Raw genomic sequence first — 14,058 nt, 5'->3', positions numbered from 1 at the left:
GTATTTTTAAATTTAAATCACTATATTTAAACAAATATTAGATTTAAAATGAAGGAAAAGAAAATCAAAACTAAATTAATATTTAAGGATGATGAAAGGTTTAATTCTCAAATGGACCCTAGGTTTAAACCTTTAATTCGAAAGGAACATAAAGTAAAGATAGACAAACGTTTCAGCCGTATTTTTAGTGATGACGACTTTTCTGTAATCTCAGTAAAAGACCCATTTGGAAAAAAATCAATCAAGAAGGATGAATATCTCAATTCAATATATGAGGGTGAGGAAAAAAGCGATGCTATTCACGATGAATCATTTAAACAAGTAACTGAAATATCGCAGGGTTCTTCTGACTCTGAAGGGTCATTCCAATGGGAAGGAGAGAGCGATGACTTGGATTCAGACGAAAAAACATTGGATACCAGTAATAATCTGAGAAATACTTCGGATTCAATTTGGGAAAATAATCCACTAAATAATATGGGCTTAGCTGAAGGAAGTGAAACAAATAGGCTCGCATTAATGGGACTTGACTGGGATAATATTAATGCAGACGATATATACGTGGTTCTTTCTAGCTTCTTATCTCCTTCTGCAACAATTAAAACTGGCCAATCAAATTCAAAGCTTAAAAAAATTTCTATTTATCCTTCAAAATACGGTAAGGAACGTATGGATTACGAATCTGTTAATGGCCCGTTGATTGGAAATGGAGAAAATGTATGCGATGAAAAAATTAAAGGTCTAGAATTTAGTAATGAAATGAGTGAGGAAGATTACGAAGCAATACGAAAGTACCAAGTTGAAAAATCACTATATTATTATGCTGTTGTAGAATGTGATTGTACTGATACAGCAGTTAAACTATATGACGAGTTGGATGGAATGGAAGCTGAATTTTGCATTGATGGCCTTGAACTTAGGTTTATTCCTGATGATATTGTTGATTTTCAATTCGAACCAATTAGTGTTTCTACTTCGATTCCAATTAAGTATAAACAACCAGAATGCTTTACATCTGCTTTAAGACATTCAAAACCTACATTAAATTGGGACGATACTCCAATTGAAAGAGTTAAATTTTTAAGAAAAATATTTACACCTGAGGAATTACTAAAAAATGATTTTGATGCTTACTTAGGTTCTAGTAGTGAAAATGAATTTTCTAAAGAGGGAACCGATTCATTTTTAAATAATAATTTGACAGATAATTTTTCCTCAGGAATGAGAGAAATTCTATTGGGCGAAGCGAAAGAAATTTTCGATGAGGAAATAAACCAGAATATATTGGATTCTGAAAATGGTATGGGCTCTGTAACAAATAACGATATAAATGAACTATTTAATAGTAAAGGTAAGGATTATAATCAAGTCGAAATAGAGTTCAATCCTGATCTTGAAGATTTATCAATGGAATTGATCGCAAAAGGAAAGCAAAAGTGGGAAGAGGCTTCATCTAATGAGAAAAACATCAAGAAACAAGTTACACCGTGGCAAGCATATTTAGAAAAAAGAAAACAAAAAAAAAAGGAGAGAAAGATACAATTGAGGGAAAGGATTAAGGAACAGAAACTTCAAAGAGAAAAAGGGGTAACTGCCATCTCAGCAAAGAATAATTATTTGGATAACTCTCAAATTAGTGACCAAAATTCAGAATCAAGTGATGAAGACAGACATTTTGATATGAAGAAAATAGCATTACTAGAAAGATCTGGAGAAAAGATCAAGTCTAAAAAAAGGAAAGATCTAATTATTAGTGCAACTGCAGAATCAACTCAAAACAATTTCTTGGGTGCTATTAATGATCCCAGAATTTCAAAGATATTTACGGATGTAGATTTTGCAATCGATCCCACAAATCCTATTTATAAACCCACAGAATTCAATAAGAAATTACTGTTGGAAAAGAGAAAACAAAAATTGAGGAGAAACTCAATTATAGTAAATAAATCAAAACAACAAAACAAAAATAATACCGTTTTTAGTGGGTTAGAAGACAACTCGTTTCATCTATTAGCTACAAAGAAGATAAAAAAATGCTAAATATCTAGGGTTTAATTCGTTTTTTTAAATATTACAAATACATACGATAGCAAGCTATTGAGTAAATAAGTCTCCTAATGAGCAATTTCTTTTTAATTCTTCATCTTTTAAGAAATGATTAAGATTTAAAGAAAAATGAAACGCATCCTTCATATGGTTGTTACTGGCATTGTCGGTCATTTTTTCAGTATATAAAAATTCACACTCGGAATTAATTATATTTGAATTTGAGCTTACTGAAAAAATGCCGGGAAGAAAATAGCTTCTGCACAAAGATTTGATCATAGAGATAAAATCTTCAGCTATATTTTGTGCTGATGAGTATTTTTCTTCAAGCACAAATTTCTGGCAATTTACAAGTTTCATTAGTAATTCTTGTTTCAATTCGCCAATATTTACTTCACTAATTCTTTTAAATTCATTTTGAGAATCTGGACAAAATATTTCCATCATTCTACTCTTCTCATTCGATTTTTCATTTTCAGAAATACTAGGTATTATGTTACTGTTTATTTTTTCCTTTAAGTTTTTTTCAATCTCATGAATGAATGGGCAATAGAATCTTTTGCAATTTGGAAAAGCGTTGCACTTTTTTGTTTTATATGTATCTGGGTGATATAACTCCTCTTCTTTTGTGTGGGCAAATTCACAGTATTTTCCTTTTCTACAGCGACAATTTAGTGACATTCTCCCTTTAGCTCCTTTTCTCGAAAAGTCAATATCAGGACAAATAGTAGATGAGTATTTATATTTTGTAGGGTTCCTACGTTGCCATGCAGTACAATGTGAGTTGAAGCATGTTTCAGGATCAATGCAATTTGAATTAAGATGGTCATTACATAATACTGTCCTAAAATTATTTAACTGCTCTTTGGTTAACACATTAGAGTAATAAAACTCTTTTCTGCAAGGTTTATCTTTAATTTCGTCAAATTTTTCGTTAGATGGCTCTTTATGTGAAGCATTTATTATCGAACGATCATCTTTAACCAAGGGATTTTTTGATTTTTGATTCCCAGCACAATGCGTAGATTCATCATGCCCATTTAATTCGAATACTGTTCTCGCATTATTCATTGGATTGTAATATTAGATTAATTCATAAAATAAAAAACTAGGACTTATATTTACTAAACAATAAAGTATATTATATTAATAGTAAAGTTGGGGATAATTATTATTTGATCTAGTGACAAAGTGACAGGAAAAATATTCCGGGATTGTCAATGTTTTTAGGAGTAAAAAATCCCAAACCTAGGTTTGATTGATAAAAAATAAGAGATTTTCTAACTATTAAGATACTTCATTCAGTATTATTTCAATAATTATCTCAATATTTCTTCTTCTTTTTTCACTTTCATCCTAATTTCTGTTAGCTTCAACTATGTAGCAAATATAAAACTTACTTCTAAATTAATCAATGAGTTTATTTGAGTGGCGTTCGAAATTTCCATTTTTACAACCTCCGAAATTGAGATTGCCTTTGGTATTGCTGAAGATTTTGCTTTTAGTACAACTGTTCTGTTTTTCCCCTTAATTAATTCGTAGAATTAGTACGATATTAGTAAATTCCTAATGTATAAAACTTACACTTTTCAAAAATTCAACACATTTTCTAGAAACTCGCTTAATATTCTGTTTGTTTGCTGAGTGAATATTTATTTTTAGTTTTTCATCCATTTTAGTCAATGCCTGATTATTTAGCGCTTTTTATAAGGTTACATTAATATAGAGGGGAGTGCAACAAAATGAACGTGGGGGGGCGGTGAGAATAATTCAGTACTTTGGATTAATTTGAATATAAAAGATATATTATCATTTATAAAAATTGGTTTAGAACATCGATTATTTATTGATTTGTTCTAAGTTATATTTCAAGAAGATCCCTATAGTTTCAATTTATAATGTTTGCTTCAAGAAACGAATATGACAGAGGTGTAAACACATTTTCACCTGAAGGCCGTTTATTTCAGGTAGAATATGCAATTGCTGCAATTAAGGTAAGTTTTGAAGGAAAGAAGATCTTTTGGAAGATACTTATCAGTCATTGATTATTTTTAGTTAGGCTCAACTGCAGTTGGGATTAAGACTAAGGAGGGCGTAATTCTTGCAAGCGAAAAACGTATTAACTCACCCTTATTGGAACCAAGATCTTTAGAAAAAATTATGATGATTGACAACCACGTTGGTTGTTGTATGAGTGGACTAGTTGCAGACGCAAAAACGATGATAGATCATGCTAGGGTAGAATCTCAAAATTATTTTTTCACATATAATGAAAATATCCCAACTCAGTCAGTTGTCCAGGCCATTAGTGACTTGGCTCTGGACTTCTCTGATATTAAAGAAAAAGGTAAAAAAAAGTCTATGTCCCGCCCTTTTGGAGTAGCAATGCTGATAGCTGGAGCTGATAGTGATGGGAATTCAAGCTTGTGGATGACAGACCCCTCTGGAACATACACCCAATATTCAGCAGCAGCGATAGGTACGGCTCAAGAGGGTGCGGAAGCTATTTTATTAGAAAACTACAATTCAAATATGTCTTTGAAGGAAGCAGAAGATTTAGCACTTGTTGTTCTTCGACAAGTCATGGAAGAGAAGATTAATTCAGTGAATGTAGAAGTTGCCGCAGTTAAAGAAAAAAAATTCGTTATTTATGATAACGAAAAGATTCAGAAAGTTTTGGAGCGTCTACCTCCACCTACTCATATTGTTCCTTCTCAGCTTTCATAACCAATAATATTTTGTGTTTTAGTGTTTGCGCGACTAATACACAAAAATTAATGGTACAAAAAAACTAAGGCGGATATTGACTAAACATCATACAGTTAAAGTGTTAAAAATCACTGATAATTGGCATTGAAATTTGACTGTTATATACTTATCATTAGATTAGTGATATCTAGAGCAACACTATTATTAATTTCTTGAAAATCTAACAAATTATTTTCTAATAAATTTCCCCAACTCTGTTCTTTGATCTTTCATTCTTGAGTTGTTACTGTAGATGTTTGCATCTATATTATTCAGTATTCCTCCCTGATTTTTCAATGCAGTATTCATACTTATTGCTCTGTTGTGCATTTCTTTTAACATATCGCCGATTTGTTCTAACCCTTCGTCAATTTCATTGTTAAATTCATGACGATCGTCAAGATCTTTACAATATAACTTGCGCTCTTTTGGAAAATCAGAGATTACATGACACGTTTCTTTATTATGAGTATTTTTATCCTTTTGAAAATTAGAAATGGGAGCTGGCTTTATACTTTTCGATTCATTTTGTCGAAATAAACCTTTAAACCAAAACAAAAAGGGATTTTTTAAGGAATTTATTGCACGTTCTGTCTTATCAAGATTATCTTTTATCTTTTCAGTTTCATCCTCAATCTTGTATAGTTGTTCTGTTTGCTCATTTAACTTAGTTGCACTATGCAAGGAAATTTCATTTGCATCTGCAGCAATTCTTAATGTATTTTTTAGTGCCTTCTTACATTCACTTTGCAATTCTGCAATCTCTTGCTCGGGGGAATTTCGTGACTCTTCATTATATATATTTTCCACAGTCATCAGAAATATCAATATTTGCGTACAATTTTTGCTAAATTAAAAAAATTTTTTTATAAATCCAGAGTATGATTAAAAAAATATCTTGAGTATTATCTATTTCCTATTTGAAAAATGGCCGAACCCTATGTTTAGATCATTTGGAATAATACAAACAAATTATAATGGAATGGATTATTTATTAGTTATTACAATTATTAAAAGTAATGATTCATTTAATTAAACGCAGCGGTACAAAAGTATTAGATAAAATCTCAAATGAGTATTGAAAATTAATTATTAAATTATTACAAAAATCCTTTATAATTCACTACTTTTGTATTTCAATACTTCTTTTATTTTATTGTAAAGTTTAATATTACCTGATCTTTTGTGTTTTCGATTGAAAACTTATACAGTAACTAGTTCTACAATGTAGTAATTACAGATAAAATGGCCTAAATTTGTATGTTAAAACTTTCATAAAATAGGTTCGTTTTATAATCACATGAACTACATTTAAGTGAGCTGAAAGGTCTTGCTTAAAAATTCAGGATAAATTACTGACCAAAAAGTATATGATCATTTAAATAGTTTAATTCATTTGGAACGAATTCAGAAACTTTCCCTTTCTGCCGTAGATCTGAGCCTGTTTTCCCAATGCAAATACTTGAATTATTTAACTCAAAACTCCATAAGTTTAATTTTTCACCATAATCTTTACCAAGTGATTGGTTAGTTTTCTTTTCAGACAATTTGCCATTACCATTAACATTTTCAAAATCATTGAAATGATGATTATTACATCCCATTTTACGGTTCTCTAAATTCGTTACTGAATTGTCTGAAAAAATATTTTCTAACATATTTAAAATATCAAAATCTTTATTTTCCAAATATTGGGAACAGTCATATTCAAAAAATTCAATGTTTTCATCAATATCTATAGTTTGGTTTTTGTTAGATTTTTTTTCATTGCGAAAAACAGGTTCCCGGATTTCATTTATATTAAGTTCTTTAGCTTCTTTTATGAGGTTCAGTCCATTATTATCTGAAGAATTTTGAGTAACATCTAAATGATTGTTATCAAAATTTTTTATTGGTTCATACGACGATTTTTCAGAAATAAAATTTGAATAGAGCAATTTATTGTTCGAGTAGTTAATACTTTCATTACTGCATAGATTACTCATGTAGTTAAGAGATGAAATTCTAGGAGGAATAAAATGTTGATTATCTTGTTCAAAAGAAAAGATGGAAGTGGATTCTATATTAAAATCAGCACTTACCCATGATGAAGAATCTATTTCAGTAGAAGAAAATGGGGTATATGAAATTTTATTAAGAGATGACTTTGTTGTCGGCGTGCATGAATAGCTTTTTCCACCCCAATTACTGTTGAATACGGTGCTATAACCCAAATCACAAGTAGATATGTTTGAGACACAGTTAGAATTATTCGTGAAAAAGTTGCTTGGAGGCGGAGTTTTTATGCTTGTTTCTTTATTATGGTTTCCAAAGGTTAATAGCTTTGGCGTTGATATTTTGTATTGAACCACATCCGAAATTTGTGATTGATGAATTGAATTTGAGCTATTAGGAACTGTTTCAGTACTATTTTCATAGTTAATCTGGCTGGATTTTTTTTTACGATTCTGAGAAAATGGAATGTATGTTGCCATACGGCATTCAGATTGTTCAAAAATGGAATGGTTTGAAATCAACGCAAAAGTTTTGAATAATCCACAGGGAATTCGTGTATCTACTTCAGTTTTATAAGGATTGATGAGACGTATATCACCTAGATAAATTGATTTCAAATTATTGATTTCCGATGAATTTTGGAATAAAGAAAATTTTTTATCTTTGGAATCAAAATCTTCTCCTTTAGAGGAGACATATGAAGGCATAGGCTCTGTTCGTATAGTTACCTCGAAAAAACTATCTTTTTCCAAATCCGAAACTTTTATAATTTCTAATGATGGATAGATGAATTTAATTTTCTCCAAAAACTTATTTGATAGTTTTCCCAACTTGATTATGTTTTCTTTACAGCTCTCCGTGTAGTTTTCAGATATCAAAATCGCATTGTAATATGAATCTTGTTTGTTGATCATAGTGCCTCTTACAATTGCATTAACCTCTATTGGGATAGTAGAATTCATTTTGGAAAAACTTCTTTTCCTCCATCCAACAGGCTTGAAAGGAATAAATCCATTGATTGATGAGCTCTCATCTTTAAATATTCTTCCAAATTCATTTTTTATTACTTCAATATCCTCAGCGACAACTCCTTTGAATTTTGCAATTACCATTTGAAAAAAACCTGCCCCAATATCTGAGAGACCTTGAATTGTTGAAAATAATCTTGAAATGTTCGTTTCTTCAGGAGAAAAACATAAAGTGCCACCATTTGACTCACAAAACTGGCTTTCACGTTGGTGTGTCACACTATGTAAAGTTGCAATTGGGAAAACCAATGGTAATGTGAGCCAAATCTCACTTTCACAGCCTCTATCCGAAATATGGAGTTGCTTCATGCGAATTGAATTATTGTTTAATATATTTTCATTTCTAGTGAAGTATTTGCTCTCAATGTCCAGATACATACCACTCAAAGTACTTCTAGGGTTTATGAAATATGATAGGCTGTTTTTGCCAATATAATTAATTTCGCTAATTTGAGTCTGACCACTAATTTCAATTCTTTCTTCGTAATTCGACATAATAATTCCAGTTTAAAATGAGCTATTCTTTTCAAAAATTTGGTTATTTATTGTTTATAATCATCCATTAAAATAAAAAATTACAATCTTGATTTCGTATTGGAAATGCAATTTAAATAAAGCAAAAATTAGATATGAATAATCACTCAAATTACAAAATCAATATTCTAACGATTCTGGAAGTATTTATTAGCACTTCTATTCATGCAAATACTATCCAATATTACTATTGCGGTTATGTCAAATGTCATTTAATACAAACACCGCTAACTCCCCACACTAGATCTTGGCGCTTTTAATAGATTCAATAAGTTATTTGTTATTTTTTGCATTTTGTAAACTATGTGGAATGTGAATAATTAATAGGACTTATCATAATTACCAAATAATCGTAAATTAATTAGTAATATTTGAACGCTGATATTTTTTTTTGGATGAATTAACCGACTGATTTTACGCCCCACAAACGCATTTTCGATACTTAAATTGTTAATGCGCAACAACTGAAAGAAAAGAAAAATATATTTTGGAGCTTTAATATAAGTTACTGTTAAATAACCACATCAAAATTAATTAGATGCTCCAATCTCCTTTTTCTTATCATTAATCAATTTTAAAAGATACTCAACCGAAATTTCTTTTTCAATATATTGCTTTTTTTTCTTAAATTCGATTTCTCTTTCTCTTTCAAGTGTCTTGATTCTATCTTCTTCTTCTTTGCTCATTTCTCCGTAGTATTTATTGCATGAAATAACGCCCGGAAGTTTAAAAGCGGGTTCTGAAGTAATTTCCGTTTTGTTATTAAATTTGAGTAAATCTTTGTATTCTGGGAGTGAAATAGCGGTTCCGAAAATCTTTAAAGAAGAATTGGGTAGAGAAATACCCCCTAATGATTCTATATATTGGTTGTGCCTACTTCTATAATTTGGTCCACCTAATTCTACAATCCTACACTCCCATTTATACTTTTCCTTTAACAGTGAATTAATGTCAGAATTTAAATTTCGAATTTCATTCTCATCATTTATTACACAATCCCTTAACTTCTTAGAAAAGTTCGATATTTCTTCCATAATCTCAAACCTTCTAAAAAAATGTTTAAATCGTATAAAATATTAATAATTAACTTACATTGATTCGCATTCTTTAACTGTATTGGTAAATTGAGTATTAGAATATCTTCCTCTTCCCTCAAAAGAAGGCTTTGAGATTTTGTTTTTAACTGAAAGCCATCTATTGAGCATAAAATTTGCTTTTTCCGAATTTCTAGCCATATTTACAGATAATTATGGCAATTTTAGTTAGATGCGCCAAACTAGTATTTGTTGTAAAATATTCAACTAGTCAATAAACAAGAAATGGCCTAGTAAAACTTCTGAATTTGTTGTAGAGTTCAATGCAAATACTAATTTAATAAGACTAATTTCTATCGTTCCTACCATCTACCTGTAATTTTTCTTTTTCATTTGAAAATTGAACCTTAACAGGAGTCATTAGGTTCTTTATTAAGTCGTCTATTTTTAAAGCTTTTATATGCTCATAAGAATTAGGATTTTGATCCCTTTCTTTATAACTAATATTCGAAAAGTGATGAATAATATCATGAGCTGCTTTTGACCTTTTTATTATTCCTCCAGGAGTAAGTCTAGCACAATACTTGAAATCTTTTACACATTTAAATGGTGCAAATATTGGAATTACTGCAATTATTTCCGAGTCCTCGTCCTCATTTGTTGGTAAAAGGCTTTCTTTAAAATATTGGAACTCACGATTCTCACTAGTGTTGTCTACAATTCTATTTTTATAAACTTTTTCCATTTTTTCCTGTTCTTTTCTCCTTTTCTCTTGTTGGGAAATGTGAAATGGCTTTTCTTGATTATTTGAAGATTCATTACAGTTTTTGATTTGAAGGGTCAAATTATCATCATTTATCTTTTTCATTTCTTTACTTCCAAACAACATCATCTTAATTTTTCGTTCTTCGTCGTCTTGTTCCCCATACTTATCTGCAATCTTTTTAAGTTTTGACTTTTTCCCACGAGGAAGAGTGCTATTTTTCTGTTTTTTATCTGTGTAAAGGTTATTATTTTTTGTTGAAACAGTTTCCAGGGAATTTTTAGAGAATTCTTCCGTTGAATTTTGCTTTAATCTTCCAGATTCTTCATTAAGGTCTCGATGGTTGGAGATCGGCTTATTTAAATCTAAAGATGGTAAATTTTTGTAATCAACTCTTGAAAGTAAATTAGCATTTGTGTCTATAGTAAACCTGTGTTTCTTATTTGAATTTTGATTGGATACTATTATCAACCTTTGTAATTCCTCTGGTAAATATGGCACTGCATCAGAAATAAATCTTCCCCTTTCACGCATGTGAGATAGGTGTTCAAGCTCTAAATCAACTGGGTCAAATCTAATTTTTTGAAGAAGTTCACGCGCACTAGGGACATGATCTGGAATAAACCCTCTCGGCGTTGGTCCTCCGTCAATTGATCTTCTTCTATAGTTTTCACGTAACTTATTGTTAAACTTATCGTGAGCATCCACATCATTAATAGAATTTTCTCCATCAAAGTTTCTTTGAGAAGGTGATGAGTCAAGACTTTTCATCCAATCAAAATTAGAGCCACTATTTGCGTTTTTATTGTTGTCGGTTTCAGAATTATCTTTATTTATTTTATTAGTGCAGCTTGTGTTATCCAAAATTTCCTCGGAAGAAGAGGAAGAAAACGCTACTGGAAATTCCACTTTGTGAGAAAGCAATTCTGCAGGTGTTGGAAGAGTAGAAGCTGAAAATCCCACTGGTGGTGGGCCTTCATCAACAGAAGATCTTCTGCTTGAGTTTCTGGGTGTACTTAAGTGTTTTGGTGACTTTATTTCAACTTTAGAATAATTATTTTCGTCCGTACATGAAACATTTACTTTTAAAAAGTTTGTGTCTGCCTTTTCATCTTCAGTATTTGATGAATTAGTATCAATAGAAGCTTTGCTTGTTAATTTACTGAGATTCTCAAAACTATTTAATGAAGAGGTTTGGTTACTTGTTTCATCAATTGATAAAGGATTGAATGGTTTCGAAAGTAATAATTCAGGTGGTAATTCATCAAATTGTACGCGGTGTTCTATTTTAATTGGAGGAATAATATCGCTTACATCTCCAACCGAAAACCTTACATGCGCGGAGTTTTGATGATTATGTTTCTCTTCAGCAATTTTTTCAAATGAATTGGATTCAAAATCTGACTCTTCATCTGCATCATCTCCTGAATCGCTTTTAACTTGTGATTCTAAAATTTCTTCCAAATTATCTTGAGCATTATCCTCAGTTTTGAAGACTTCAGGGTTGATACTTGACTGAATACTCAAATGCACCATTTGGTCATTCTCAATATCATCAATTTGTTTAAGAGCTTGCTTACTTTTAATAAAATACAATGCGCACCCCATTTCAAGTTTTAAGGGAGGTAAGAAATTTTTCTTACCACGAATAACAAAGCTTCCAGTAGTTAAATATTCCCCACTTGGAGCAGTTTTGCTAACCTGATCTGGGTAAACCCACCATGCGGAAATTAAAGTTTTATTTACCCAAGCCTTACTATAACTTATGCTCATTTGACCAGCCTCACATAACGTGTTTAAAGGTATTTCTAACACGTTATTAGGATTTTTTACAATACATGTAGTTGCGCCATGAATATCCGCATGAATATATCGGTCATTTTTTTCTAAATATCTTCTGAAAAGGAGCTCATTTTGACTAGCATCGTGCCCACCAATAATTAAATATCCATCTGATGATATGAACCAATAAAATTTCTCAAACCAATATTTTGCCCTTAACTTTTTAATTCTCGATGTATTAGAAATCAATCCCTTAGATGCCTTTTCTGCTTCTTTATTTGCAAGATTGGTGACTTTTTTTAGTGCAATTTTGTATGCATGCTGAGTTTTTTCAAGTTTTTCTGCAAGAACCTTGCTTTCCATATATTGAAATCTAACATTAGACTGGATAGATTTTGAGATTAACAAATCAAATTCAATACCTTTTCCTATTTGTTCAACTCCGGATATATCCTCAGAGCTTAAATCTTTTGAAGAAAAAATTATTTTAACCTTGTCATCTTTAAGGTGCAGTGACTTAATATGTTTCGCAAGCGGATGATTTTTCTTCTTTTGCTGTTGAATTTCATTCCAAATATCTTGCCATTGAGCACCAGTTGCAATCAAATGCCTAATTAATTGTAGTACTTTTTCCAGTATTTCTTGATGAGATTCCATGAACCTTGCACGAGTTATGCATGCTTCCCTTTCAGAAGATAATCCTTCAAGTCGCCTTTCTTGGTCAATTTTCACTTTATCAACTTTACTATATATAGTTTTTTGTTCCTGTTTAGCAACTTTTGAATCTTTAACAATGTCGATGGAGCTGTAGAACTCATCCACACACTCGCAAAAACTGTCAGAAACTCTGCTAATAATTATTCCTTCTTTTGGAATTGTTTGTGCTGAAGATATCCAACTATGTTCTTCAATATAGGGGCTATAAGAAATATAAACCTTTTCTTTAATTTCATGCTCATAATTTTCAGTAATTGAAGTTTGATTTTGTATAATTGTATCGCCCTGAAGTATTTCTTTCTCAGAAGGTATCCTGATAATGAGAATGCCTTTATAATTATGGTTTAAGATGTATGACAATGCATCTGAAGCCTTATTTATACATTTAATAAACTTCTCTGAAATTTTATCAATCATAGAGTAAGTAAACAACTCATATCCAGAGACATCTTCTGATTCTAATAACTTTTCAAGTATTGAAATATTGAACGACTTCAGAATTCGACTAAAAACATCTAAAACTTTAACCCCAGAATTATGTTTTTCAGCTTGCCTTCGGTTTTTTGAACACATAAGTTCTGTTTCTTTTTTGTTTGAATCATGATTTTCTAGTTCATTAAGTATTTTTTTGAGTTCTTCTTTCATATAATTGCAATTTTTCCAATTATTCAGCCACTGTAAAGGGTTATTTAAAGTATTTGAAACTGAAGATTTTATTGGATACGAAAAGGAACGAGAAGGAGACAACACAGCCTCACAATCCTTCCAATTGTAATACTTTCCAATCGATAAATCATTTGTGTCCCTAAGTATGACTAAGATTTTATAGTTGCAGTCTGTCAAAATTATATTACCAGCAACAAAAAATTCAAGAATCAAATTAAAAGTGTTATCTCCAAACCCAAATGTAAGTTTAACTATCCTATCCATACTCATTTGAGAAATATCTTCCAATTTTTTATTACGGATATAACGCCGAAGTTTACTATTGAAAAATGAAATACTTGATACAGATGTTTTGTGTTCATTTTCACGCTTCCAATGAGTAGTGTGGAATCTAATTCCAGATTCTACCAATAAGAATTTCTTTTCTTCGCCTCCAAATTTAAATAAGTATGTTCGGCTATTTATATCATAAATGTTTATCAGTTTCTGACCCTTTAAATCTTTCGAAATACTATGCACCATCGCACAGATATCGATGGAAGTCATACGGCTCTTAACCATCTTGTAAAACTATACAAATTGTAGCAAATTTTGACAAAATTGTTTGTTTATCCTTCCTTTGCCTTTCACATTCAATTAATCCACTTATTTAATTTATCAATTTGTTTGCACGCAAGCTAGAGAATGCAGGAAACGACCTCTGAACAGCCGATATTTATCAAGATTTAGAAATTCACTATTTCAC

The 14,058-nt window shown here is 30.8% G+C and overlaps 8 protein-coding genes across 8 annotated transcripts; 2 read left to right on the top strand and 6 right to left on the bottom strand.

The window, feature by feature from the left end:
• Positions 1–48: 48 nt before the first annotated feature.
• On the top strand, positions 49–2,040 carry cubi_01871 (VIR superfamily protein; the record flags this gene model as incomplete). Its single annotated transcript, XM_029018883.1, has 1 exon — positions 49–2,040. The coding sequence occupies one exon, from the start codon at positions 49–51 to the stop codon at positions 2,038–2,040; it is 1,992 nt and encodes a 663-aa protein (XP_028876357.1).
• A 54-nt stretch (positions 2,041–2,094) lies between these two features.
• cubi_01870 (ZF-CCCH zinc finger domain-containing protein) lies at positions 2,095–3,117 on the bottom strand (the record flags this gene model as incomplete). The annotated part of the gene is made up of 1 exon (XM_029018882.1): positions 2,095–3,117. The coding sequence occupies one exon, from the start codon at positions 3,115–3,117 to the stop codon at positions 2,095–2,097; it is 1,023 nt and encodes a 340-aa protein (XP_028876356.1).
• Positions 3,118–3,422: 305 nt separating this feature from the next.
• Positions 3,423–3,720, bottom strand: cubi_01869 (uncharacterized protein; the record flags this gene model as incomplete). Its single annotated transcript, XM_029018881.1, has 2 exons — positions 3,423–3,572; positions 3,631–3,720. 2 exons carry the CDS (start codon positions 3,718–3,720, stop codon positions 3,423–3,425), a joined length of 240 nt encoding a protein of 79 aa, XP_028876355.1.
• Positions 3,721–3,944: 224 nt separating this feature from the next.
• cubi_01868 (proteasome subunit Alpha type 5) lies at positions 3,945–4,773 on the top strand (the record flags this gene model as incomplete). Its single annotated transcript, XM_029018880.1, has 2 exons — positions 3,945–4,040; positions 4,102–4,773. 2 exons carry the CDS (start codon positions 3,945–3,947, stop codon positions 4,771–4,773), a joined length of 768 nt encoding a protein of 255 aa, XP_028876354.1.
• A 210-nt stretch (positions 4,774–4,983) lies between these two features.
• cubi_01867 (SNARE domain-containing protein) lies at positions 4,984–5,610 on the bottom strand (the record flags this gene model as incomplete). Its single annotated transcript, XM_029018879.1, has 1 exon — positions 4,984–5,610. The coding sequence occupies one exon, from the start codon at positions 5,608–5,610 to the stop codon at positions 4,984–4,986; it is 627 nt and encodes a 208-aa protein (XP_028876353.1).
• A 536-nt stretch (positions 5,611–6,146) lies between these two features.
• cubi_01866 (uncharacterized protein) lies at positions 6,147–8,312 on the bottom strand (the record flags this gene model as incomplete). The annotated part of the gene is made up of 1 exon (XM_029018878.1): positions 6,147–8,312. The coding sequence occupies one exon, from the start codon at positions 8,310–8,312 to the stop codon at positions 6,147–6,149; it is 2,166 nt and encodes a 721-aa protein (XP_028876352.1).
• A 569-nt stretch (positions 8,313–8,881) lies between these two features.
• Positions 8,882–9,586, bottom strand: cubi_01865 (uncharacterized protein; the record flags this gene model as incomplete). Its single annotated transcript, XM_029018877.1, has 2 exons — positions 8,882–9,398; positions 9,444–9,586. 2 exons carry the CDS (start codon positions 9,584–9,586, stop codon positions 8,882–8,884), a joined length of 660 nt encoding a protein of 219 aa, XP_028876351.1.
• Positions 9,587–9,731: 145 nt separating this feature from the next.
• cubi_01864 (uncharacterized protein) lies at positions 9,732–13,874 on the bottom strand (the record flags this gene model as incomplete). Its single annotated transcript, XM_029018876.1, has 1 exon — positions 9,732–13,874. One exon carries the CDS (start codon positions 13,872–13,874, stop codon positions 9,732–9,734), a length of 4,143 nt encoding a protein of 1,380 aa, XP_028876350.1.
• Positions 13,875–14,058: the final 184 nt, after the last annotated feature.

The sequence above is a fragment of the Cryptosporidium ubiquitum genome, assembly GCF_001865345.1.
Source record: "Cryptosporidium ubiquitum isolate 39726 chromosome Unknown contig_12, whole genome shotgun sequence".
Taxonomy (NCBI): Eukaryota; Apicomplexa; class Conoidasida; order Eucoccidiorida; family Cryptosporidiidae; genus Cryptosporidium; species Cryptosporidium ubiquitum.
This window is presented reverse-complemented; position numbering and strand designations above follow the sequence as displayed.